The 27,954-nt window shown below is 37.4% G+C and overlaps 1 protein-coding gene across 17 annotated transcripts in view; it reads right to left on the bottom strand.

Annotated features, from left to right (window-relative positions):
- DLGAP1 (DLG associated protein 1) overlaps window positions 1–27,954 on the bottom strand; it is a 413,568-nt gene that overhangs the window by 108,150 nt on the left and 277,464 nt on the right. For 15 of the 17 annotated variants that reach the window (XM_051773060.1, XM_051773102.1, XM_051773075.1 and 12 more), the window contains one exon: window positions 17,888–18,102. In XM_051773060.1, coding sequence (XP_051629020.1) covers window positions 17,888–18,102 — 215 coding nt within the window. Of the gene's footprint in view, window positions 1–17,887; window positions 18,103–23,783; window positions 23,882–27,954 lie in introns of those variants that run through there. The other 2 variants (XM_051773185.1, XM_051773195.1) reach the window with 2 other exon arrangements.

The raw sequence follows: 27,954 nt of genomic DNA, 5'->3' as shown, positions 1-27,954 counted from the left end.
GGGGGATTTTCCCTTTTCTCATTGATCTTGCTCAGCAAAAGCAATATCCCAGGAGCAGGGAGAATTTTTCTCCATGTAACTTTACCACAGCTATTCCTCAGAGAAAAAGGAGCAGCTACCACTTTCCTTTCAGATGATTTTACATCAAAAGAAATCCCTCAAAACAAGCCCAACTAATTCCAAAAACCCAGTTATCCATGTGTATTTTAATATTCTCTCTTTCCATTACAAAGTCTTTCCAGTTTTGTTCTGCAGTAATTACAAAAAGAGCTATCTGCTGCACTAAGATACAACATGAGGTTATAACCTGTTATTTCAGGTATATATATATTGGTCTGGATAAGTCGTCTTGTCAAAGCTCTTATAAACAGGGCCAAAGCATCTCAAGGTGGAAGTGTGCAATTGATTTCCATTATGAAAATTTTTCTGATAAATAGAAATTTGCTGAAAAGATGTGAAATTGTGCTTAACACACATCTTTAGACTTTTTTTTCCTCCTCTTAGAAAACTCTCACATGCCTTTTGTGTTACAGGCTATATAATGTTGGGCTGAACTTGTACAGAATAAATACTGATAAAATAGAGCTAATTTTATTTTGGAGAGAACCAAGGAAATAAATGTCTTAAGAAATCAGCAAATAATGCAAAATCCTTTTTCTTTTTTTCTTCTTCTTCCCTCTCCCTCCCAGTTCTTTAAAATAGGAACACCTGAAACATTTCTTTGAGTCTATGAGTAAAGGAATGGACAACCAGTTATCATGTCATCCATTAAGCTGTTAGTGTCAAGTGCAATGATTCAGATGGAGATAACAAGAATGTAAAAAATATTTCCAAAGAGTGGATGCACTTCAGAGTTGGGGAACTTCAAAAGGTTTCTGAAGCTCATTTTAAAGGAAGAAAGCCTTAACTTCTGAGAACATCAGATGGCTTCTTGACCTGTAGCAGTAGGTATTCTTAAGTATTTTCAAATATTTATTTGAATTTAATTATCATACTTGAAATTAAAATATGTGGGTTACTGAACTGGTACACTCTTTTTTTCCAATGAAAAATTAAAGGAAAAAAGATTAAAAAATCCATCAATGTTGGATGAAAAAAAATAACAAAAGCCCAAATGTCTGTGTTTTCATACTGAAGGGGATAAAGCCAGTTCCTTACAGACAGATGATTGATTAGTAGTATGCTCTCTATCCCATAATAATCACAAACATCCAACCACTTAGTTAGTGAATGCATTAAGAAAACCTTCTCTCCTTTTTGGAACACAATGGTTGGATACAGGGTAAAGCTGAAGATGGCCTTCTGTCCTGCTCGGAAGGTGAAAATACTTGGATATCTATCCTTTTGATTAAAACACCATAACAGAAAAAAAACAAACAACAAACCAACCAACCAACCAAACCAAACCAAACCAAACCAAAGCAACCAACCAACCAAAAAACCCCACAACTCTCTAAATTTTTTGGATAAATACCCTCTACCTGACATTCAAAACCACAGGCAATGGACTGTGGCTCATGGGTTCAGACTTCAGTGTTGACTGAAATTTGCTGTGTCACCTGCAGGAGAAGTCATATAAACTCTCGCTCTCAGAAAACAGTTATGTTAATACTTCCCTACAGCACCTCTGTGGCTGTAGATGGCTTTGTGATGATGAACTAAAGTCAACAAATGTAACTGAGGTTCTTTGATGGAACTGAATAGCAGCACCATGTTTTTATTGCATTACTGGTGGCCTAAGTCACAGAACAATTTAAATAATAAACTCTAGGCCCAGAGACTGATATTGTATATAAAGTAGAATGGTTAATAAAGAGTAAAAAATGTTTGGTGTGATGGTCAAAAGGTATTTTAGAAGAAGTATATTTTATGATTAAAACCATTATTAACTATGGATGGTGATTTATGATATCATCTCAAGTCAATAGTTTTGCTGAGGCAGGACAGAACTGCTTGAAAATATCTGCAGCCTACAAAAACTTCGGTGAGTATGGAAAAGTTTAATGTCTAAAATTTAAAGCAAACTGTAATGAAACCTGTATTACTTTCTAAAGCCTTACAGCTCTTATAAGGGTGGCTGCAATTTTGCTCTGAAGTTACATAATTTAATTACGTTGTATGAGTAAGTACCCTCGTTCTCAGATGACCTCTTCCTCAGACTGTCTGTCACCTTGATAAGGAAAACAACATGATGATAATATATTAATCCATTTCTTATTGTCAGGGTCACTGGGGCAGAGACCTGTCTGATGATGTTTGAACACCAGCAGGCAGGTTGCCACCTTCTAAGTGTCCTTAATGTCTCAGTGTCCTGGGGCTTTGGTTTCTCTGTGATGTGCCAGGTAAGGGTCAATTTGTCAACCCACTGAATTTTGTGGATATCTACTCCAACTAAGTAGATAAGGGTTGAAGATAGGTAAAATTAGGTCGAGCATTTCAATTCTGCAACTGCTTTACATTTTCTTGAACTATCCATGAAGGGATGTGTCAGTTCTCACTTATTGACATGAGCATGCCTTAGCTGCCCACTGGTGTATGAGCATGCACTGACACATCCAAGGAGATGGAAGAAACACTAGTCTTCTGCTCACTGTTCAAAACAGTTCTCTGTGTTGTGCCATTACTAGGCAAACTGAGCTGCTTCAAATTCATCACTTTTTCTGCTTAGTATACATCAGAGATCAGCTGTGCTAAATTACCATGTGAAATCACAAAAATGCAATAGAACTGGGTCTATCTTCCTTACCTGGGAATCATAATATAATGTACAGGAGGGACTGGGAAAGCTTGAAAACACTGTAAAGAGGTGACCTGGAAAAACTAAAACACGGGTCATATAGTCATGGATGTGTACACAGAGGCACCATGGATTACCAAGCAGGCAGGGAGCTGGAGGATGCTAACCTGAAAAAAGTAAGTTTCCAGTAGCTAAACTAATGGAATAATTCCTCAAGATCATAATAAAGAGCTACACTTATTCTCACTGGAGCCAGCCAGCCACTAGAGGGAGGAATGATCTAGTGCTGCCAATGATTGCTATTTATTATGCTTCTGCAATTCATTATATTTTTCTTAAAGTGCATCTCATGAGGCTTGCAAAACCTTCCCAGTTAAAGGAAAAAAACCATCGAGCTTTCACAGTTGGTGAAGAAAACACACAAACATGAAGTGCAAGGATTCAAGAAACAGAAAGCATATAAAAAGAGAATCTGCACGTCTACTGTATCTTAGAATATATTCTGATTTTTATAGCCCAGATGAATTGTGGACCTGATTTTCAATTAATTAGGGTTCACAGGGCAAATTACTTTCATAGCATTCAGCATATCATTAGAAAAGTTGTAGGATTGAAGGGTTTTTCTGTGCCTTTTGTGATTCAAAGTATTTTTCTTGGTGACTAGAAAGGTCAGGTCAGTACTGAGGTTGAAAAAGAAATTTTCCTTCTATACAGAAACCAGCAACTTGCTAAAAATGTAACTTCCATATTCTTTAACAATAAAGCTACTTGAAAATAGAAACCAAAGAAAAGGCCAACACAATAACACACTCTCAGTGGTTGCATTACTAATCTTGCACCTTTCACTCCAGATTACTATGCTAAATATCCATTTATAGCAGGAAGAAAGCAATTTAGATATGTGAAACAGGTTTTTTTGTGTAGAGCTATTCACTACTCTCTGATAAGGAGATATTCACAAACAGGAGAATGCTAAATAAAATTAAAAAGTTGCTTTTATCTGAAGAAAAGCAAGTAATTAATGAGATAGGTAATTGCTAGACATTTAGCAGGTAAAAAATCTTAGTTTGCTGATGGTTTATCAATGGAAGAGTCTGAATCACATTTTTTTTCCTCAACTTAGACAAATTCTGTTTGAGTTAGCAGGCCCAGGTCTGCCCTCTCAAACAGGAAAAAAACAAGCTTAAACTCAGCAGAAAAAGACTCTTCATAAAAAGACTGGAAAGCTCAAGGATCATCTCTGTTTTGAGTGCACTAAAAGCTTGGGATCTAAGTAGAAAATTGTTCCTCCACTAGCTCTTCTGGATTTTACTGTCCCTGGCTCTTAGTGGGCAATTAGGCTGCCACCAGTGTAGAACCATCCACGCTGCTGTCTACCCTCTCCAAGAAAGAGAAATCAGGAGACAATAACAGAGACAAATGTTTCTCGCAGCCTTCCAAATGGCTTTTCATCAGAAAATTCACAGGTTTTCCAGGAATAGGCATGCACAGAGTATACAGTGGGAACCCCCTCCACTCAACCAGACTGCGATTTTCAGTTGGTGTGCTTGCTTCTCTCTGCAGTACGCACCATGGCAGCTTAGGCCCTGAAAAGTACTAAAATATCTTTTCCTAGCTCTGAAGGCGTTCCCTATGGGGGGAAAAAAAAAGTTAAAAAAGGCATTTTAAGATTCCCTTCTGCTAGAGTGTGAAGGGTAACGAATACAGAGAAAATTTATAGAGGAGTGGGAAGCTGTGCGTTAGCGTATGTAGGCAGGGCGTAGACGGAAGAGCATGCCCCCTGTGAGAGTAGCTGAACCACCTCTAGGACATATGTTAGCAATGGGTGTGGGCTGCATGATGGCAAGAGACAAGGAGGTCTGTCAAGTTACGAGAAGATTGTACCTATGAATTTCAATACACGCAGCAAAATGCATCATGACTTACTGTTACTCCTAGGAGTAGCATGCTCCCCTTTGGCTTTTACGCATCACAGGGAGAGCAAAGATGTGCAGCAGGTGGAAGGAGAGAAAAGAAGAGAAGCACAGGTGAAGAGGTACTACCCCCTTTTATCCCTGGCTGGGGTCTTGCCAGCCTCTGCAGTTCTTCCTCTGGCAGGGAAGTATAAGGATGATTTAACTTCTCCCCATGCTGTGCTTCACTGCTCATGCAGTATGGTAGAGCTCTTCCCAGACATCTCAGTAAGCACAAGGGAGTGCTGCTGCAAGCCTTGCTACAGGAGTACAAAACAGGAGCCAAGAGCAAGGGGGCAATGACTAACAATGACTGTATTAGCACCTCCGAAACCTCTTTAGAAGGTTCTGTAATTTCTGCACTAGCTGTAATGAATCAATCCTCGTGACAATCCAATGTGCAGGAGGTGTGTTATTATCCTTTTTTACCCAGAGGTGGAGTTACAGTGATGCCCGTGGCAGGGAAGAGGCCAGGCAGGGAACAGCAGCAATGGGGTGCCCAGCCCTCCATCCTCAGGCCCTGCTCCCAAAGCCAGAATCTCCTCCCATGGAGGCACAGCACGCTGGTGCGGGGGCCGGTCTCCCACCATTCTGCACCTCTTTGGCAGAGGAAGGGGCATGACACCTGAGAGCTTTGCAATTTCAGTCCTTCATTTTAATTGTTCAGCTGATCCTCCCCTTCCCTATAGGAACACTGCAAGCCAGGCTCTTGTTCCAGGTGCACCTCTCAGGCTCTTTTTTGACCTGAGAAACACTGAGCAGCCAAATCATACGTTAGAGTGCTCCTGAACTATAATTAACCTCAGTGTATCATTTTTATGGAAGAGAAAGCTGTTAAATTTGTCTGAATTCAAAAAACTTGGAAGAAGAGTGGCAAGATAATGTTTTTTAACAAGCAGCTTGATTAATTCATGGCAGAGGTTATCATCCCATTGTGTTGGGTAGGAGGCTGACATTTAAAACCTCATATCTACTTTGTCAGGAGGGAAAACCCCCCCTTGATAGCTCAGATTTTAAATGCTACACTTGAGACTTGTAAACAACACACTGCAGAATCCAACACTGAGGACCCAGATCCCAATTGCATAGTATTCCCAGGGACTATCAGAGAAACAGTCGACAATCATTTTTATGTGTCTTAGTCCTACTAAGTCTCATGCCTTAGGGAAAAAAACAGTGTTGCTTTTATGTATGATGCATACATCCCCGTGAAGCAGGATGCCATCCCAATGGATATCTAAGGCCTGCACTGGGGACAGTAGATAGCCCAGGGAGAAAGGCAAGGGATTTACATTCACCTCCAATCTAACCTGGATCAGGTCTAACCTTCCCATTCTGGCCGGCTTCAGTCCTGTCCATGATAGAAACACTGAGGGAGTAATTGTGAAATATAAGATAGTATAATAGAAAGTGTAAGATTCAACTCAGAAGTAAACTTTTATCTGTTTTTAGTTACTAAACAAGACTAATTTTACTTTTCATCTCATGAAATGAAAAAATACTCTATTTATGAGAAGGGTTTAGATTTTTAAAAAATATTGATAACTAAAAATGTTCTAAAACAGGCTTGCAAATAAGCATCAAGAAAACCTAAAATCAGAGTTTCAAGTATTACTTTACATATCAATTTTATTTCATCCTCTTCTTTAAAAATATTCCTTAAAAATAAAGATTTTCCCTCTATTTATTTTTTATTACTGTCTATTTTGTACCTCACTTAAAGGACTTACACAAAACACATAATCTGAGAACATATTCAAAAGAAGATGAATCTCTGCAACATCAGTGTCAAAATATGGCCCTGTTTTTTAAAGAGACAGTTATTTGAGTGATTCATGGCTTGTATGAACCTCAAATGGATTATTTTATTATTCTTTGGGCTGTTGCCCTAAAGGGAACTAGTTACATTAAATAACAAACTTCCATTATATGGACATACTGATTCCGAGAACAGGGGAAAGAAATATAGTCATAACAGGCAATTTCAAAGGAAAATGAGGGCTTGTCTATCTTCTGCCAGAGGCAAAGCACTCAGATGGATACCACAGTCATCACAGAGATATAATGAATCTGATTAACTTCTCTGGAGATGGAACAATTAGAGCTGATGGGATAAAGCCTGCTTGGCGTTCACGTGTGTTTGCACAGGGATCAGTGTGCAAGAGCTTCCTGACGGCTGGTCAATGGCAAGGGCGCCGCAGCTGCTGGGCTGTGGTCCTGAGATACTGCGGAAATTCTGTCTGGAGAAAGGGAGCAGGGAGCAAACCCATTTGCTGAGGAAATCACTTCAAAGATAGCTTGAAGTCCAACTGAGTGCAACTACCCACCATGTCTGTGGCGGCAGCAATGGAGTACCAAAAGGAAGGAAGGCAGAAACCTTTTTAACACAAGCTGCATGCCTTCCCAGTGAGAGAGGATGCAAAGAGAAGGATCCAAGAGTGCTAGCAACAGACCAGTTCTATTCGGGACAAGAAACTGTGGGATAAAAGAACTGTGAAAGGCTCACAAGGATGATATTAGTAACAGCACTAGTGAAAAAAAAAAAATTAATAATTAAATGACCACTATTGAAAATTTAGCAGGAAGATGTGTTAGGATCAGGGTTATGACAAATAGTAGAAGAAACTGCTACACACTCATTATTTCCAAAGGCTTGAAATTTACTATAAAAGGAAATAAATAAGCAGTAGGGAGATGGAAATATAGAAATAGTTGATATGTCATTCTGTCACTGTGTGAAGGGACAATGACTCTTAAGTGCAGTCTTCATGCAAATCTTGTCTCTTTTAATGGAGAAAGGACACAGCTAAGTACTGAGTTTTATTACTTGAGAATATTAAGGAATCACTTATTAAAAAAAAAGAGAGAGAAAAGGGACCACAGAAATAGTGGTTTAGTGCTGACACTCATTCCAGCCACTGTTAGTCTAATATCTTATTTATGAATAAGGCACCATCCACTCCTTCTTGTTCATCACAGGGAAACAACAACTGCTTTGTACCTCAAATCAAAGGATCTTTAAGTAGGGGGCAGGGAAGAGGTTGGGGGGAAGGGGGAAGAAATAGACAGAGTTACTGCTCTGCCAGAAATGACATTCTACCCAACAGTAAATGTCTGAACAACTGCAGTGGAACAGCCTGACTCACCAGCATTTCAAACAAGTCTGAGCAACGTATCTCTGCCAAAGCCCTGTTGTCTCACAGCTCTTACAGCCACATGGCTGACATGAGTCCAACAGATCCTACACCAGGCTGAAATCCATGGCTAGAGATTTAGATTGGACCTCATTGACTAGGCAGTGCCATCGTTTCTGAGATTTCTAACACTTTTGATTGCAACTTCACAGGGTGGTTGAATGACATGTTGGTTACATCCCATTAGAATAAGGTAGAAAAGACTTTTCAAAGTAGAAATTTTCTCCCTGTGAAATTCCATCTTTTATAAATATAATTTCTATTACTGCTACAAACATAAATATTGTGTGATTAAGCTGACTCAGTTGATGTTATTGACAGCGTTTCGCCCAGAGTGTTTGTAAGCTTTTGGCATTATATATTTATCCTTGGTTTTGAGATTTATGCCAAGTTCAGAATCAAATAATTTATTTAAATGTGATAAAAGCGAAGTAGCAGTTTGAAGTTTTGTAAAACAAAGAGTGAAAGTAAAAAATGAAATAAGAACCTTGTATTATTTATCATTATAGTACATCTTCCAACTTTTGTTATGCAGACAGTACTAAATAAAGTTCATTATGAGAGAGTTTTAGTAAATGTCTATATCATAGCTATTTTTCTGTGATAAAGCAATAAATAACTGTGAACATTTTTTAGAACTAGCCCAAGGAGGACTACCTCCCCAAAGAAGTTTTTCAAGATTTCCTTTCACTTGTAGAGTAATGAAGGCTTAGCACAGATTTGCTGTAGCAATTGTCATTATATATAAAAGAGGACAAATTTGTATGCTAGTCCTGAAAGTTCCTGAGATTGCCTTCAGCATGAAACATCACTGTCACAGTGCAGAGCTGCACAGACACAACCCAAGCATGGTTGCCAGCCCAACATCACATAAAGAGAGAGAAGGATTTGGGTGCTCTGGATGTGGCTGCTGGCATTTGGGGATGACAAAACCAGTTAGTGCTTTCTGTGGTCACTGGGCTTGCTGCAGGCAAAGCTGCTGGGCAGCTGGGGTGCAGGTTGGTTGGGTAGCACAGCCCTTCTGGGGGGACAATGGGAACCTGCCATTTTTCACATCAGCGAATTAAACAAACAGTGGTTACGTGATGGTTCTCTGTCTTTGTGGTGTACACTGATTAAGAAAGCAAACGCAATGTAAAAAAATCTTTGAGGATTTTCTCTCATTTCTCCAGTCCTGAAAAGATTTATAACTTCATTAGGAGGGGAGGAGACTTTAAAAAGTCAAGTCTCTTCAGATGAACTTTCATTCACATGTGTCACAGGGACTAGAGTGATATTTGACGCTTGCAGCTACTTCAGCGGCCGTACACTTCCTTTGCTGCCCTGTGCCCCTAACCTTCACCCCGTACTGCACCCAAGCCAGCAGAGAATTACTAAATTAAGTTGAAAGTTGCTCTATCTTAGCAGTAATATGATCACAAAAAAATACAAGAAACAAATAACTGGACATCAATAAGACTTAGTATCTTTTATTCGTGAGGGCAGAGTCATTCTTCATTCTCAACTCTCTTTCTTCCACCCTAACACAATGTAAATTAACAGGAGATTCAAAAACATGCCTGCAGAAATGCTATTTGTCTTTCATATTAAAACTAAAGCAACATACACTGTTTTAACTTTTTCCATTTTTAATCTGAAAGGGCTCCACCATTTCACAGAGAAAAAGATTGTACTTCTAGTTGATCAGAATAGAAATTTATTATGAATAATTAACTTAATTATTATTGCCTGTTTCCTTATTTTATTATGTAGAACACTAAGGACTCCAGACTGAATTTTGTGCAAATGCACATCTCTTTTTATGCCTGTGAGTTTTCTGCATGGCAGATTCAATACATCAGCTGAGCTCCCCTTAGCAAACTAAACCAGAGAGTACAAGATCACATACCAAGGGTCAAGTATGGTATGGCTGGCAGCAGTGGGAACATAATTTCAAAATGCTAGTGATGAAATAACATTTAAAGAACATGAAAGAACTGCGCAGCACTGCTGTGGGTGGGATATCTATATTTACTGTTCAACAGCAGGCCTTCAGGAATAATTTGGTCCTGATGAGAATTTTATTTTTATATTTGAAAAATAAGTTAAGACAAGGAAGTAAGAACAGTGATAATGGGTATATTCAATAGCCTGAGAAAGACAGACAGAGAATCCTAAAAGGTAGATCTGGAGGGGTCTTCAGGAGGTCATTTGGTCCCTCCTTCTACCCTGAAGCAGAATCAGCAATACCTAAATTTGTCCTGACAGACATTTTTTACCATTTTCTTGAAAATGTCCAGTGAAGTGATTTCTTTTGGCAATCCACTCCCACGCTTAACTATCGTTACTGTTAGGAAAATTTTTGTAACATATAGCCCTTGTGTATGCCCTGGCAGTCTAAGGCAGTACTTTTTCTCCTGTCTCCACTGGACATTTTTAAGTCTATTTCTGAGGCAGCCTTTTAAGTCAGTGGGCAGAAGTAGGGCTAAAAATAAACAAGACCAGTTTGGCACACAAACATGCAGGTAGGTTGTGTACAGACTATACACTGAAAGAGGTGGCTGAAAAACACATTTTGGTGTTGTAATTGTAATTGTTTTCTTAACACAAGCCCTAGAAGTGCCCATTTGATCCATAAAATGCAGTATGTTTTGCTTTTTAAAACAGACAATGACGAATTGATGAATGATGATGAATTTGCATTCATCAACACAATTTTCTGTAAAATGCATTATTATTTATAGGATCTGATGGAGAGAAGCAAAGAAGTTGGAAGTCCTAACTTTCATCTGTAACTATGTTGAACATAAAGCTAAATAATATGCAAAGGTGAGCCAGATGACTAGATAGAGGACAAGGATTTTAATTTCTGCAAACAAACAATCATCTAAATGAGGTTGGCATTTTTAATCAATTACTGACTTACAAAACTCTTCTTTAGTATTGCTGAAAAACACACTTTGACTATTAAAGTTATAGGCTTTTTCTTTTTTGGCTAGTATTTATGCCTGAAAAACAGAAGGCTCCAGGTTGACCTTCCTGTGGCCTTTCAGTACCTATAGGGGGCCTGCAAGAGAGCTGGAGAGGGACTTCTGACAAGGGCATGTAGTGGTAAGACAAGGGGGAATGGCTTTCAACTGAAAGAGGGCAGGTTTAGATTAACTATTACGAAGAAATTCTTTACTGTGAGAGTGGTGAGCACTGGAGTAGGTTGCCCAGAGGAGTTGTGGATGCACCATTCTTGGAGGTGTTCAAGGACAGGTTGTGTGGAGCTGTGAGTAACCTCTTCTAGTGGAAGGTGTCCCTGCCCAAGGCAGGGGGGCTAGAATGAGGTGATCTGTAAGGTCCCTTCCAACCAAAACCATTCTATGATTCTATGGTTCCATATTTATTTTTATGTAATTTAATGGTAACTGTTTCATTTCCTCAAATTTCGGCACACAAAGGTAAAAGTACAAGAGGGACAACAACAGTAGTATAGGTCACAGATTACAACAAAATTCTCACTTCTTGTCTTAGAGAAACAAGAAATAACTTTATACAAATGTGACAATGTTGGTATAACAGGACATATGAAGCTAGGTGTGGAATAACAGAAGGGTAAGTTTTAGGATGACATAAGCTACCAGTGAGATTGTAATATCTAGGGAGTCTCAGTTTCATTGTAAGATAAACTTATGGGGATCATCACAGAAGTAGAGAGGAGTGCTCATCCTACCCATGTACTATGCAGTGAACTGTAGGGATGTCCTGTCTCCACAGAGGGTTGTACAGAGAGATAAGTGGATTGATTTCTGTGCTGTGAAGGCATACATGCCTTTGTGTGAGGGGAAACAAAGCCTAGAAGGGAAGCTGCCATGGGACACAAGCTTTCTCTCATGTCCATCAGGGATACTAAGCCTTAACTGACCGAATACGCTTTATAAATTCATCAATAACAACTGTTCATTAAAAACTCCAAGCTCAAAGTTCCTTGAATAAATCAATATCCCCTGCTCCTTAAACGCCATGTACACAAAAGAGATGTCAGCTGCCATAAGGAAAGCATTGGCTTCAGAAGTATGACCACCTACTACCTCAAAATAAACATATTTTTCTTTGTCTTGCCTTTCAAATTTTCTTCTGACTTATAAATTATTCACTGAACTTAATCATACCTGACACACAAGCATGAAAAGTGAGGACTGTGTCCAACAGCTTCTCCCTAGTTTCAGATGGAAGAGAGAATGGATTCCAACAATATGAATAAAAAGTAAAGTAATATATCATGCATCAGTGACTACGAGCTAGGAAAGTTACTACCTAGGCAAATAATAGTTCCAGAATACTAATCCTTAGGCTGCATGTCCAAAGCTCAGGGAGATGCTCCTGTCTCTTTAATGTGAAATCGAAAAAACTCCCTCTTCCAGAGAACAAACAAAACACACCTCAAGGAAAATAAAAACAATTCTTTCCAGTTAGCTACAGGTTTGATGAAAATGAAAGAGACTGCAACATGAAACAATTAAACCAACTGTACTGAAAACATACTGCAAAACACTAGTGAAAGGTTAATCAGACTTATTCCTTTTGTACTAATTAGCAAAGTAGTTGTTCCCTAATTGGAAGTCACTCAACAAGAAAGAAAATTAACAAGCTTCCCTGCATGTGTCTAAAAATATTCACCATCATGAAAATGTGGTATTGCACCATCTCTCTTTTCCCTCTCCCTTCCCCCATGTCTGTGATCTGGGTCAGATCATTTCAGCAGAATGAGGACACCACGTAAATTTAAAAAAAAAAAAGTATGCTTTTGTTTATATGACACCTTTTTTCCTGGATATTTTGGGAGTACCTTATAGTAATATAGAAACACCTCAACTAAAGAGGAGCTCATTCCCAAGCCCGGAACGGTTATCACGTCTAAGGATGTATGCTGTGCCTTGTGATGAACTGTAGTGTAAGGACATCAGCTTCAATTCGCTCAAATGCCAGAAGAGCCTAGCCAGTGTTTCAGGCTACAATTATCTTTCCATCTCTTATAATTTCCCTCAGTATAGACACTTCCCTAGGATCAATTCTACAAGGATCAGGGGATTTTCTATCTGAAACATCTTATACTAAGTAACAATGCGGTGGTTTGATTCTCTTTGCAAGTCTTCCTAGCAGAGTTGGTTCTGCAACTCTGTCAAGCTTTGATTAGTAATATAGGTTGACTCTAGCTTGGTAGTTTTTCATCCAGAAACTCACTTGAACAATTCTCAGAAAGGTGATGAAAAAGTTGGAATTAAGGATGTATAAATCAGATCTACCTCTTCTTGCTTTTGTCACCGCTACTAAGCTTGCTACCAGATTCTACCACTTGACTGAGCTTGATTATCTACTGTGATTTTATAGGATATTAAGAAAAATGACACAGAGGTTTTCAAAACAGTTTTATCTTCAGATTCCCATAAACATACAAGTTGAAAGTACTTATGATATCTGTATTAACACATCAAAATGTAAGTGTGAGTAGGCACATATTTTGAAATATTAATTTTGGAATGTCTCTGATAAACTTTAAAGTTAGGAATTGTTTGGTTTATTCTAAGTATCACCCATCTAAGCAGTAAATCATAGGAATAGATTCAGTGGTGACAGAAGTTATATAGACCAATTCTTTACCAGGAGATAAAAAGGAGAAAAGCCTAATGCTTTTTGCTTATATACTCACATGCTTTTTCATCATCAGTGGTGAAACCTGGTGCATTAAAAAGTGTTTGTGGTGTTTAGAATTGTGTTTCTCCAAGTCACATCTGACTGGAAAAACAACAAATGTCTAGTAAAATACTTTGAAAATAAATATTTGCTAAGAAAAACTTAATTTCTGTTCTTACTTCTCTCCTTTCTACATAAATCCTATAAATGCATCTCCAAAGTATCAAGACAATTGAAATTTTCAATTCATTAGTGATCACAGAGTAGAACTTGTCTCAGAAAAAAGTCTACATGATCAAATATGAGTTCAAAGGAACAATACCACAACTGTATATAACCCAAACCCATGCCAATAAATAGATTACCATTAAGTTCTGTAATATTTTGCAAAAACAAAAAACCCCACCAGCACCACCACCAGTACAAAAAAGCCCCCAAAGCAACCCCCCCCAAAAAAAAACCCAACAGAAAACATCCAACAAAAAACCCCACCCAAAACCCCAACAAGAGCAAACAAAAAATCCCACCCAGAATTCAAAAGACTCTAGTGGCTGAAGTCCCCACAATAGCAGCAATGTTGACTTTGGAAGCATAATCTGAAGCTGTACTTTTAGCAGAGTGTGACTGCAAAGGAAAAGAGGAAAGAGGGAAAATGAAGTGGAATAACTACGGTGACAGGATCCATCTCTTAGACTTCTTGTCCTCAACAGAGTTTTCCAGTTCTTTTCATATTCCTTATCTTTCAGGCTGGGAAAATTATTCCCAGTGCTGACTCACCAGTTAGTTTGCCCATAGTCTTTCAAAAGAACAAACAAGACGGCTGCAGATCCTTCTCTGACTTATCCAGCTACTTCATAAAGTTTGCTGGAGCTTCGTATCTTTCAGATTTCAGTCTTTCTAGCAAACTTGCTGAGAGTTGGCCAATGGATTCAAAAGTTATTGGGAGGTGGATGTGACAGGTTGGCATGTGGACAGTAGTGGAACTGCATACTTTTTTCCCCAAAAAAACCAGGCTAAAAATGAACAAAGTACATACAGATAGTGAAGGGATATGTCCTGAATCAAACTCAGCTGTAACAGAATTGTCAGTTATCTGTCACCTGCACCCTCTTTAGAAGTTAGATAACCAGTCCATTTTTAATCTGCTTACAGGTAAAAGATAAACTTCTGCCACTTTTCAGGAATGGGAAAGAAAATACCACCTTTGTTTTCAGCTGCATCAGTTTATCTAGTCTGTGAAAGCTTAAACGCCAAGAGGATACTGCCACCAAAGACAGAGAAAAAAAATCTGCTTACTTTCTGGTAGGATAATGAGAATGCAGCAGCGGAGGTGTGTATTTCAAAATCACAGCAAGCTGTGCTTTATCCAGAATGGTCCCACAGCATTTGACACATGTGCTGTAACCACATGGAAACCATGGCAATGGAGGAAAATTGTAGGAGGGAGACTGTATGGTATAGCAAGGAAAAATCCTTGGCAAAACCAGGAAAATAAATTTTTATTATGTAAAGGAGATATGACACAGTTGTGCTGTTCAAAGGTTATTCCTCATATAAAAAGAAACATTGGTAATAATGAAAATCCTTTCTTAGAAGAGTAGGCGCATGAGCAATGGTAGGTAGGTAGGTGGGAGGAACAGTGTGGGTTGTGAGACCAATATTAGACTTAAAGTATTCAGAGAGGAAAAGTCCCACAAGATGAAAAATCCCTTTAAAAACAACAGTGAAAGCAAAAGGGAACATGTTTTTAAGTTGTTTGCTTTGCCACAGATGAAAGTGAAGCCAACTAGAGGCAGTATATAGCAAACAGAGAAAGGGAGTAGCAGAAAGAAGTACAGAAGATCCCTGACAGTTACTGCTGTAGAAACACCTTTGTTCTTCACAGACAGAAAAAGCATAATTAAAGGAGTGAAATAACACTCAGCTTTAAGGTGTTAATATCCTGCAAGGTCAACTAGAAGGTCCACTAGTGACAGCAAAAGGCTGCCTGCTGCCTAGAGTGGCTTTTGGCTCATTTCCACAAAGCTCTTATTCAGGTGCAAATTGAACTCAACTGAGTAAGCCAAGGAAATAACTTGTTATCACACATCACACATCTGCTTGATGACCTATGAGTGAGTTAGGGGTCCTAGTTTAGTCTCTATCCAACACACCAGCAAAAATATCACAACTCTCAGAGTAATCAGGGTAACCATGAGATGAAGAAGCAATGTCATGGTCAAGGTGAAGTCACATTACTAAAAAAGTATGAAGAAGTCTGCAAGGATCTAGCTTAAGAAGACTTCAATTCCCAGAGCAAACACTTAGCTGTTTCTCATACCCCCCCCCCCCCCCGAAATTATCATGTTCAGCAGAAAGGAATAAAAGCGATGCATAATTATATATTAAATTGCCTCTGAAAGTGAAAGCCTTCCCAGGAAGAGATATTTCTATAAAATATCAGCATAGATTAAAAGAGATCATTCTATTTCATTCCAATTTATGTTGAATAGTCATTGAAAAAGAAAAGTTATTTCATGTTTTCTCCTCTTTTTTTGTTTTACTATCATTTACCATTTCCTTCTTCTATCTTGTGATTTACATCCTACTTCTGCACAGCTCTCAAACTTACATGAATTTTACAGAGTACAGCTTAAATGAAAAAGATTCCTAAAAGCTTTTCTGAATAGGAAGGGATTAAAAACCATGTGAAATTAAGTATTTGTACAAGCACTTTGCTGAATTACAGTGACTTCAAAGCTAAACACAAAAACTTTTGCTGCCTGGTCCCTCTGATCCAACATCCTCTGTGGGTGAATAGTGACATGCAGGACTTTTTATTTTTCATAATTTTATATATTCTTTTGCAAATCTTTTATCTACAGAGAACAGAAATGACCACAAGCAAATACACTCACTGTGGCGCATTGTACTTCATGCACATATTATGGAACCCTGGAACTCATGTTTCTAAAGATTCAAAAAGAATAAACTGCGCGCCTGATAGTGTGTCCGTGCATAAAGCATGGCTTGATGGAGTTTGTGGTGGTACGTAACATTTATGTTCACCTTGCAGAGGTTGCAATTACTGGTCTCAGAGGAGGAGTTTTGGCTCAGAAAAGGATGTGGTAAAGTCTTCTGCATGATGAAAGGAATCGCTGGATCCCTTGAGCAAGTGCCAGCTAGATTATGAAAATCCCTGCAGAAACTGAGACTGCTTTTGCCTTTGGACACTAATGGAAAGACAGAGCTGAAGCAATTGCTGGCTTCCCTTGAGACAAAATCAGGCAGGCTGCTATGGGGAGCTGCAGTAAGCACGCTTTTTGCTGCTAGTCTATTCATTACTGATGTCAAGAGCATGACATTCTTAACAAGGATCAAACACTTTTCTCTAAAATCTATTTCTCAGATAAGGTCTATGGGAAAAAATGGGGTAGAAGAGGACAAGGAAGGAGAGGAAATTAATAAGGGAAATGCAGAAGTATTCTTTTGATGCTAATCATGGATACCAGAAGATATAGAGATACTTTTAATTTTTTCTCCATTTTAAAGCTACAGCCTTGGGGAAATCATACTAAAATTAGGTTATTTTTGATCCAGTGAACTATGATTCACTATTATATCTAAGAATTTTGTAGAAGACAGACAGGAACAGTTGTTGATTTTAAATCCACACTATTTTCTTATATAGATATAATTTATTTTCTTGCTTTAGGGTACTTCATTTTAGAATTATTTTAAAAAAACCCACTAATACCAAAATTGTCAATTTGTGCAATTTTCCTGAGAATTTGGGTGGCTTTTTTAAAAGGCCCAAATAAAAGTAAAACACATAGTGACATTTAAAAACCATAAACTCATGATTCTTTTTGACTAGAACTTTCATAAACAACTAAACAAGTTCCAGGTTTTGGTTCTCCACAAAATACAGGGCAATTCTGAGTGGAAAACACGGATTTGCCTACTTTCAAACAGTCTTTGTTCTTTTTAATTAAATGTCAGATACCCTCTTATGAGTTGCAAAGACTAGTTTAGGGCTAATTTCACATGTTGAGTATATATAAATACACAGTTATGCAAAGTTTTGTAGGCCAAATCTATAATTCAGGGAAGTATTTAAAGAGCAGACCTGCTCTTTACATATCTGGATACTCAACACTAACATGTTAAAATACTTTGCAATTTTCAGAATAATATTGAAATTCATCCCCAAATTTACTCTTGTTCAGAAAAAAACCATGCAAAATAAGCATGACCGAACACACTTGTTCAAACATTTTCTCAACCAATAGCTGGAAGTAAAGAGTAGAAACAAATAGGAACAGAAACTGTATGTCTTAATATGTTGTAGTAAAACATGGACTTACTTGAGTGTGGTGAGCTCTGTAAGGGATGGCTGGGTGGCCTTGAGATAGCTCTCTCTCCGTGCAGCAATCTTTGGAGATGGCTTCGGACTTGTGTCTGAGTCTCCACTGTCATCATCCCCCATGGCTTTGATGTAACTGCCACTACGCATTCGTCGGCAGGGAATCTCGTCATCTTTTCCTCGTGGGGTGTACCCAGTCCATTCATCTTGAGGAACCTGAAGTGATAAACACAATTCTCATTTTAGTACACTCCTGATGTTATTTCATAGCAAGATTTGACTGTGATAAGCCACAACAGAGCCATAACAAAAACTCTGATGGCCAAAGGCCCATTCTCAATTGTATTTGACCACGTGTTGCTGTTTGCAATGGAGACCCACTTCTCCCCCTACATAGTCACAAGCATGTCTGGAGTTCTTTGCTATTTTCCATTACTTCACTGGGAAGTTTCTAGCAAATATGCTGACACAGAAGCCTCAGTTAGGTCTAATACTGGGCTGGACAAATCTGGGTTTTTTTGGGATATTTTCATTCGAAGCATTTATAAACCAGATCAGGGTGCTTTTGGTTCAACTCAACATACTGAACATCTTTGGGGAGGCACAAAGGCTGAAATGTGAATGTCTATATTACAATCTTTTGTGATAGAGTGTGCATAGGAACACTTACCGAGATGATTTTGGTTCAAGATACATTTCAGATTGGTGGAGCTATGTATTAATCATCACAAAAGTAGGTTTGCAAGTGTGAAATTTTACTACTATTACTTCTATAGCATAATTTGTGTGACTGAACACCTGACAGTTTGCAGGCATCCTCCTTTTAAATTATGTTAGGCTGAGTGTCTGAGTCATACATCTCTTTATTTCTTCCTTTTTTCTTCTTCTTATTGATGTGCATTATTTCTCTTTGTCTGAAGTGTGTCTTGTCCCTTCTTTTTACTGGAAATCTGGAACACTGGGAATGTGTGTTCATGAGATTTTGAGACATAACAAAGGACAGTCCAAGAGCAAAGTGCTCTTGCCCACTCATTGTCTCCTTTCCTCTGCTCTTGGGGCTTCTGACCATGTAAACCGACATCCTTCTTTTTCCTGTAACTACAGAAACAACATGCAGTGGAGTAGGGTTTTTGAAGCTATTTTGCAGAAATGCCGCTTTTTATGCTAAAGTTGAACCCTCAAAAGGGCTTTTTAGTAAACACAGTTTGTGTTAGACTTGAATACAAGTAGCTGTGAATTTTTAGTTTGCTGCTTTGATTATTCTCAGTGAATCAAGTCTATAAAGCCAGCTATAGTTATAATGCTCAGAAAACCTTAGAAGCCACATTAAACAAGGAGTCACGAATCTGGGTTACTAAATTTGTCTTGCAACTTACAAATACTAACACCTACCAGGATAATCAGTGTGTCTTTTCTATGGAAAGTCTGGTCTTCATCAGCATTGAACTTTGGCTGAGGATCTTGTATATCCATTGCTTCCCAGCTTACAGCCAGGGCATATACACACCAGTTTGTTTAGAAAACCAAAACCGAAACATTCAAATGTTTGCTAACAGTTTAGCTGTTCATTCCCACGACAAATATAAGTCTAAGTCCAGAGGCTGTTACCGTTAATACAAGTAAAATTTTTGATGGCCTTTTATCAGCCTATACTGCTATAAACTGCAAACCAAAAACCACTGTGATATACAAAGAAACAAAGATATTTAATGGTCCTAACCCTTTATCAACTTATTACTAATTATAACCAATTTTATTAATTAAACTATTCACAAGCTACGCCTTTGCTTTGTTTCCTGACGATTTCAAACCCAAGACCCTGCCAACTTTCTTCCTCCATGGACTCTTCTTTCCCTGCTACTGACATAATGATTTAGGGCTTTCCTTGAACTACCAGGCTCAAACAGCCCTTTCCTCTTGTGTTCTGTTCTCCCAGATCTCTCTTGGTCAAGTTTGGCCTTGAAACTCAATTGGAGCTTCAATATTTTCCTCAAAGGACTGAAGATTTAATCCAGGAAGTCTACTTTAGTTTGCACCTTTATCAATATTTCTTCTTATGACTCAGTCTTCCTTCTCAGGACTTAGACCTCCTTCTCAACTGCTACATGTTTTATTTAACTAATTCTTTCTATGTGCCTTTTTAAAGTAAATTTCCATGTTGTCTTTAAATATCCTTTAGTTAATGGCTCTGGTAGCTCTACTTCTGAGAAACATTTAATTTCTTATCTTCCAGCAGCTTGCAGTGTTTGTTGCATACTGATATTTTTTTTGGAAATACATTTTCCTGTCCTTCAAGAATATAAATTCCTTAAGGCAGGAATATAGCTCAAATTCCAGTTTTCTTACTGAATGATGGCATGCAGAATTGGGCATCTATAGGAAGTTATTGAATAAATACACCTAAACACTCTTAAAATATTTTTCTAGAAAAGGGTAAGACTGAGAGTACGGAATCCACTGGAGGAAAAGGATTGAATAAACAGCTCTGATATTTTTCCATGTTAAAAAAAAAAAATTAAAAAAAAGAAAAAGCAATATTTCAGTTCTATGACTTCTAAGTTTATGCCTAGACACCAGATCTGGAAAGCTGATGCTTTCCTGATATGTATACCTTTTTTAAGTCCAAATGAAGCTGGGACTTGGTAGTGGTTTTGACTGTGATTTTTGATGTAGAAGAGTACACAGCATTTTACATTCCACCCCCAGCCCCTTATGACAGACAGAGGATAACATTTTTTTCAGGTCTTATTCTTGCACTGTTTCTAGGCCTAGAACATCATCAAACAGTGAATATACAATCTATATTCATACCACCTCTCACATACATTATGGAACCTATAGCTTCTGCTTGTCAACTGTAAAATCTTGGCTTTTCAAATCACTCATAAAAAACAGAAGTTAAGACAGGTTTAGTAAAACCAAGCTCTGATGACATTTTGATGACATGTTCGAACTTCAGTCAGAAGTTTAAAACCTGTAACAGTGTACTTCCAATCAGTTTTTAGGTAGATATTAGATATCAAAGTCAGAGTATGTAGAGAATCTGTGAATTCTCAGAGGATATGCACTTTGATCTGTTTAATATTTTATTCATTATGCTTTAATTGAAGATATTTGCTTTTTCTCATTAAGATAAATTAGTGAATTGATCTTTAGTGCACTAAATGAAATATGTTAGTACAATGTTAGGGTTGGTGTCTTTAATGGAAAAAAAGCCATAGGAGTTAAAGTTACAATGTTCATACAGCACCCTTAATTCAGTTAAGCTGAATGCTTGTAGTTTTATTAAATAACAGATATACTGTTAAATTTAACGTTGCATTTTATAAGTGCAGTAGAAGTGATGAGACATAGTTACTGTGGGCACACTTGCTCTGGAATTATTGAGTTCTCTTATCAATAACCCCATGTATACATACAATACTTTTTATCCCAAAACTTCTCAAAATGATTTAGCTATGTTAGGCCAGGTTTTGAATCCTGGTTGAAATGGATTTACCATGAAACTTCCTATTTACACATGCAAACACTATGATGAGGTTTGAATGCATTGCTCTAGTCCCACAATTTGTATGATGCGATCAGAAGTTTCCAGTTTGAGCTCTGCTCATATCAGTGAAGCAAGCAATCACTGAAAAACAACACACTACCTTTTTAGTAGCTTTTCTGTCTTTTAAAAACACTAGATGCAGAAAAAGAGAGTTGAGCTGTTCACATAGAGACCAGGGCAAAGCAATCTCAATGAGTGCCACAAACCTACTGGCTTGGTTTGCATATTGAAAGTTACCTGCATGTGCAAAACCAAAGGAAATGATACCAAAGTGACCCAAGTTCCAATTCTGTATTACGGGTTTAAGGGTAAAGTCTGTATGCCCCAAAGAGAAAAGGATGGCTTTGGTTACAAAAGGCATCCAGATTCAGAGAAAAGCCTAAAATACCAATTCAGGCATGCTTCTAATTTCAGTTAACACATTGAGGAAGTCAGAGTGTTTGTACAATCTTGCCTGCCTAGACAAAGCTGCAGTAGAAGAATGTAATGGATTTCTGATTAAAAAGCTTTTTTAGTTAAGTAGTTTAACCAGGTTTTTTCTGCAGGCATTTAAGTCTGTTTATTTTTTAAAATTTTGGGTTTACTCTTTTTTTTTTTTTTTTTAAACAGTAACATTTCAGTATATAAGAGAATATTAGGGGCAGAAATTTGGGTCCAGCTCCCTTTAATCTTGTTTTTTGTTTGGAGTAAGAGAAAACAGTAAGACATCGTGTAACTGATAAAGAGCATTTGCAGGGTAAAGAGACGCTTTAGAAGTTTTGCTTTGGCTATTACCAGTTGTAATACATTTTATGAAAGGGTCTCAGAGCACTGTCTGTGTATTATTTGAGTAGGACAAACAACCCTTAAAGCTCAGTGTTTCTTTTCATTGTACCTATTTTACTGTTTAAAAAATGCAGACAGATAAAATAATGTCAACTGTTATGCCTATAGTCAAAACCTCAAGCAATACCTACTAAAAGAAGTGACCTGTTTTCCAGAGTGCTTTCTTTGGTGCCTAAAAGTAATGGCTGTAACAGCTCATGCGGACAGTGCAATTTACTGTCACAGTAAAGTGTTTCACATTATGAGAAAAAAGGAAAACCCTCCAAAATACAAAGCCCTCTCCAAAATAAAAACTACAAAAATAAAATAAACCAGATTATTTAATACATTCTGTTTCTACACATATGGTACTAAACATCCTGTAGTGTGTTTTCTTCTGCTGATCCAGAAAAAATGCTGGGAGAAGTGTCTCTGTGAACCTCCATCTCTTTTATTTTTTTCAGTCAGGGAGTCTGCACAAATTTTCCCACAGGCTCTTACTTTGTTTGAATGTCCAAAATTATGTCTTGCAAGGTCACGTATTACACTGCACACAAGTGCATATGCAAGGTATCTGCTGCCTTAGAGGATTAATGAGATTAAGATTGACATACTTAATATAAAGCTGTTTCATGCTTTTAAGAAAATCATATTATCCAATTACCTTAGCAATAGCATTTTTCCAGTATCAGAATATCAAGCAGGAACATCACTTGCATGATTGTTTTTACTCTCATGAAAAAAGGGGAAGAGCTAAACTCAGATCTAACAATGAACACGATTGTTTTTATTAAAATAGAACTATTATTATTCACACTATCAAAGTAATAGAGAACCTGGAAACATTTCATTCTGCAAATGATCTTTAGGCTCATGTACAATTCTTTCTTTACAAGCCTAAAAATGAAGAGTACACTTCACTTACACAAAAAGCATAATGAATCAGAACACCATTATTACACGAAAATACATAGAAAATAGTCAACAAAGGCCTCTGAGACATGCAGCTTGCTGAAACTTAAGACTTCAGCATACACCTAGAAATAAATTGTTACATGTATGAAAGCTAAGTCTGACAATAGTTTCTTCTGGTTAAATGGCTGATATTCTCTTGTAAACAGAGGAGACTATAAAGATGAAGTACTGCTACTAGCCAACATCTTACCTGGATTCAGCATCATTTAGTGTATAGATTACCTGTCCTGATCTTTAACTAAATTTATGTTATTCTGGAAGTGTTCACACTTTGTCATTAGCCAGGCTGGACTGACTAGTCATTTCCTTTAATGCATTTTTTGATCTAAAGGAACTGGATTTTTCTAATAGGTAGTCTAGGACCCCAAATAAAGAAACCAAGCAAACAGGTATACTGGTCTCCCTCTTTTCAAACATTAATTTCAAAAGCTCACACATAGTGATATGTGAAATAAGACCAGAATGTAGCGACAAAGGTAAAGAAAACAGTTTTTATTCAATATCTAAACAATTAAATTAGAATACTTAATTTCCTTATTTTTTTGGCCCCAAATAGTTATTAACTTACCTTACTGGATGAAATAGCAAACAGACTGTCTCTATAACAAATTAAGTTCATTATTGATCTCGTTTGATTTGGTTTATTGCAGCTGAAATCATTAAAGCTTCTCCCCATGCTTTGCCAAAGCAGTGTGGATGACTGTAGAAGTAAATAAAAGGACTGGAAGGAGTGGCTAGCGATTGCTCACAGCAGTAGACTTGTAACTTTAGCTTTCTATTAGTATGCAAATACTTAATGAATTGAAATCACATAACTGAAGAACAATGCTTAATGACTGCTCAGTGTAGATTTTTCAAACCCATGCAATTTGGTCTTAGTCATTATTATGCCTCTTCTGAATGCTGTAAAGGAAGTTTCAATTGCCATCTTCCATTTACTAAGCCTATTCCTGGCACTCATGAATATTGAATTAATCAGACCAATAAGTATGAGTAGCATTTTTTTCTATCAATGTGCATATGTTAAGAATCATTGAAGTATGCAAAAAAAGGAAGCCTTAGAAAGCAGAAAGAACAATATATGTTTAATAAGCCTCAAGTGTTTTCATAAAGGCAGATAGGAGGGTTGCCTCTCTTTAGGACAAACTTAATATACTCAGTATCTGTAGCAACACTTGCTTTAGCTTGTACTCTTTGAGCAATCATGTTCTACTATAAATTAATTTAATTTAGCTGACTTATCTCCATATTTTTTTATGAGAAGAAAATTAACAACCAGAACAAAGAGCCTGTCCAAGATGGAACATTATTTCCACAATTCTGTGCCTACCCCTTGCATCAAACATGAACAAAGAGGGTGAAGAACTGCAATCCTCCTTCACACAACAATAGTTTGGAAATTCTTCTAAACCAGTATGAATCCTCATAGAGTCAGCCAATAGACAAAATTCTGCAAGCACCACTCCAGTTTATAATGTTCATTCATCAAAAAGTGTCTTACCCACTGGCTTGTCGATCTGATTCACATTCAGTTTTATGTAGAGGAATGTGTGTCTTTTACATGAAACTACCATGTCTTGATTCCAGATACATTTTCTCCTTCTGCTTTATACATAAAAATCCAACCAACCAACCCTGAAAAGGGCCATGCCAATACAATGATTCCAGCCAAGTGCCTTACATGTTCTGTAGAAAGGAAGGTAAACAGCAACTACCATGTCCATTAGCTGAGGGAAACACAGCCGAAGATCACAGAACAGGACTCTCGGCTATGACCTCAAACTAAAACTGCTTCAGTGATACTCATGTATGATATTCTCTCAGTGGCAGAGGGTAGACATTTGTTCTCATCTTTCACAATACCCTTGAAGCATTCTATGCCATTGTTTATAACGACATATGGCTTCTTGCCCAGTTAAGGACAACAGGATGACTGTTAACATGAATACCAATCCTTGAAAGGACACTTTCAATGACTAGCAATGGAGAAATGTTTTCTCATTTCTTCTATATATCTTCTTTTGTGGTGACTGGTTGCCATCAAAAGCAATCCTGTTAGATGAGGTGTCATTTTATCTCTCTTTCACTACACACCACCACAAGCCCACTATCAAGCAGACGGCAGGAAACTGGCTAGTGGGTGGAGAACATGTAGCTGCATCTGAATCCTTGGAAGAAAACACATGTGGTGGAGAGAGCATTTTGAGAAACAGCGCTTACGCTGTTTCTTTTGGCTGACTGTCACTGGGTAGTCTCTGGTGCTTTGCTAATGTGCTCTCACAGGCGGTTGCTGTAAGTAATGCAGTTAAGATGCCATCTCCAGCTGGTTATTATCTTCTGTCACATTTTAGTGGCCAGTGGACAGACTTCACTGAATCTTCCACAACCCTTTGTTTGGATTACAGCAATGCAATATACCTGCATAAGAAGATTTCATTTGACTGTAAGGAAACTTTTTTGGTTTCAGAAAACCACACTGTGTATTTGCAGTGACTCTAAATGGTCACCTCTCTTCTACAGTAGTGTCCCCTTTGATATCAAATCTAGGTGACTGTCTTGACTCTTATCTGCTGGGAACTGAATTGCTATAGACCAGGAAACCTCAAATATTTCCTAAAAAACTGGTTAGCAGGCTGGGGTTATGTCAGTAAAACAAAATTAGACACAAACTTATTTGCATAAAAGACTCCTGGACACAATTCAAAGACTGTCTTTGGAAGCCCTGGCCCATCAGAACTGTCACAGTGCCTCATCCATCTGCATGACACATTGTTTAGCCTTTGGTGAGAGAAATACATATCTAACAGAAATCTAAAGAAGGCAGTCCATTGCACAATTTTAGGGTAAGAGGATGAAAGGACAAAGAATATACAACAGATTGATGTTCTTATTCCTTAATTCACTAGTGACAGGAGCTCACCTCTGCAAGAAGCACAGCACAAGGCAGAATAGAAAATGTGACCAGCTGACCAGGCTCAGACCAGTCTTCTGGCACTGTAGTGTTTCCTCACTCAAGGGCTGTACTATAAATTCCATTTTTGAAACAAACAAACAAAATATCCAGTAACTGGATTAAGGGAAATACTCCTTATGACTTTGCACAGACTGAGGAAAATGTATTGCTGCTCAGCGTTTTCTTGCCCATCTACTTTGCATGTTTCCACAACAAAAGTTAAGCTTTCAAACTCAGATGCAGGTTGAAATGTTGTTTCTGTTGTTGTTGCTGTTTGTTGTGGTTTTTTTTTTTAACAGTGACATTACTGAAAATGGTAAGATTAGAACTCTCCAAACATTTAAGGCTACAGAAAGAAGTCAGATCCAGGACTGAATCAAATCTTATCCACGAAGGAACTGAAATAGATACCAAATGCCAACTGTTATGTGCAGCCATAATTTTAATAAACATTTCTCACATAACAGTGTATGTAATGTAGTGTCACCCAAGTATGTTGCTAACTCCTACTTATGCTATGCTAGCAATAGGATCCAGTTGCCAGAATTATGTTCCTTAATGGATGTGCTATTAGAATGTAAGGATGGTAACAGAATGAACTGATGGTAATTCAAGTTAATGTAGAAAAAATAAGATCAGTGCCAGTATATTCAATATTAAGAAGTTACAGGATGGTAATAAAACTAAAGGACAGAGAATTATCACTTAAAGGAACATGGGCAGATAAAACTGCAGCTAAATGTGAAGTACTCACATTGCTGTAGAACAGCTCTCTGTAGAACAGTACTTAGGAGGCCTCCATTACTGAATTACTGAAGACACCAAAGGTCAGTACAGGTTTTAATTAAATGAATAAGAACACAACAGTTGTTCGTGGTGAAATATGTGGCAAGATCACTCTTACCAACACAGTTGACAATTTCTTTTTTTACTAATTTTTTTTTTAGCTAAAATAAAGGACTACAAAGATAAGGAAGACAATTATACTGAAATACTCTCCTATGTATTTGTCTCAGTATAGCACTGACATCTGAGTGGGTTTGCAGGTAGGCTAAATAACCAAGATATAGATTTAAAGGAATTACCTCTTAGTAATTCTTTATATTTTCCACAAATTCCCTAATTGTACTCATTATTCCTATTACCTACGTCACTATTTAAAAACTGAAGTAAATTAGTTTTCTGTGAATATTTTTTCAGTTTTAATGTTCCTAGATACTAGCTGATTTTAAAAATCATGAATATTTAAGAATTTCCAAATGTTTTCATGATTATTCTATTACCTGGAAGCTGACGTAGAACACATTAAAACATTTGACGCTTTATTTCACAATTGTCCAAATCATTTCCCTAGCTTTACCCGAAGTATGTTTCATATGAGCTCAATAAAAAAACTTGACACTTATACCTCATATACTTCATAGTTCTGACTGGAAAATTGAAGGAGAAATAACATATGCACTAATTTTCAATTTATAAGGGAATATGGAGGAAAAAAAGCAAGTCTTGAGATACATGAAAAATAGAAGGTCTATATTAATGGATGTTAATACAACTTTCATATATATATATATATATACACATATATATATATATATAGGAAGATTTGAACATGGTAGTTGCATCTGAAATGCAAACACTATAAATGAGGAAAACATAGACATAAACTGAAAATGCAGATGGACTGGTATAGATAACAGATATATATAACAGACCTAACATAAATTGCTGTGGCGTAAGGATGAACACCTTGTAATTTAACATACCATGTTAACAAATCATAATG

Source organism: Manacus candei, unplaced genomic scaffold (genome assembly GCF_025592945.1).
Source record: "Manacus candei isolate 608988 ecotype Guabito, Panama unplaced genomic scaffold, ASM2559294v1 h1tg000008l, whole genome shotgun sequence".
In the NCBI taxonomy this organism is placed as follows: Eukaryota; Metazoa; Chordata; class Aves; order Passeriformes; family Pipridae; genus Manacus; species Manacus candei.
This window is presented reverse-complemented; position numbering and strand designations above follow the sequence as displayed.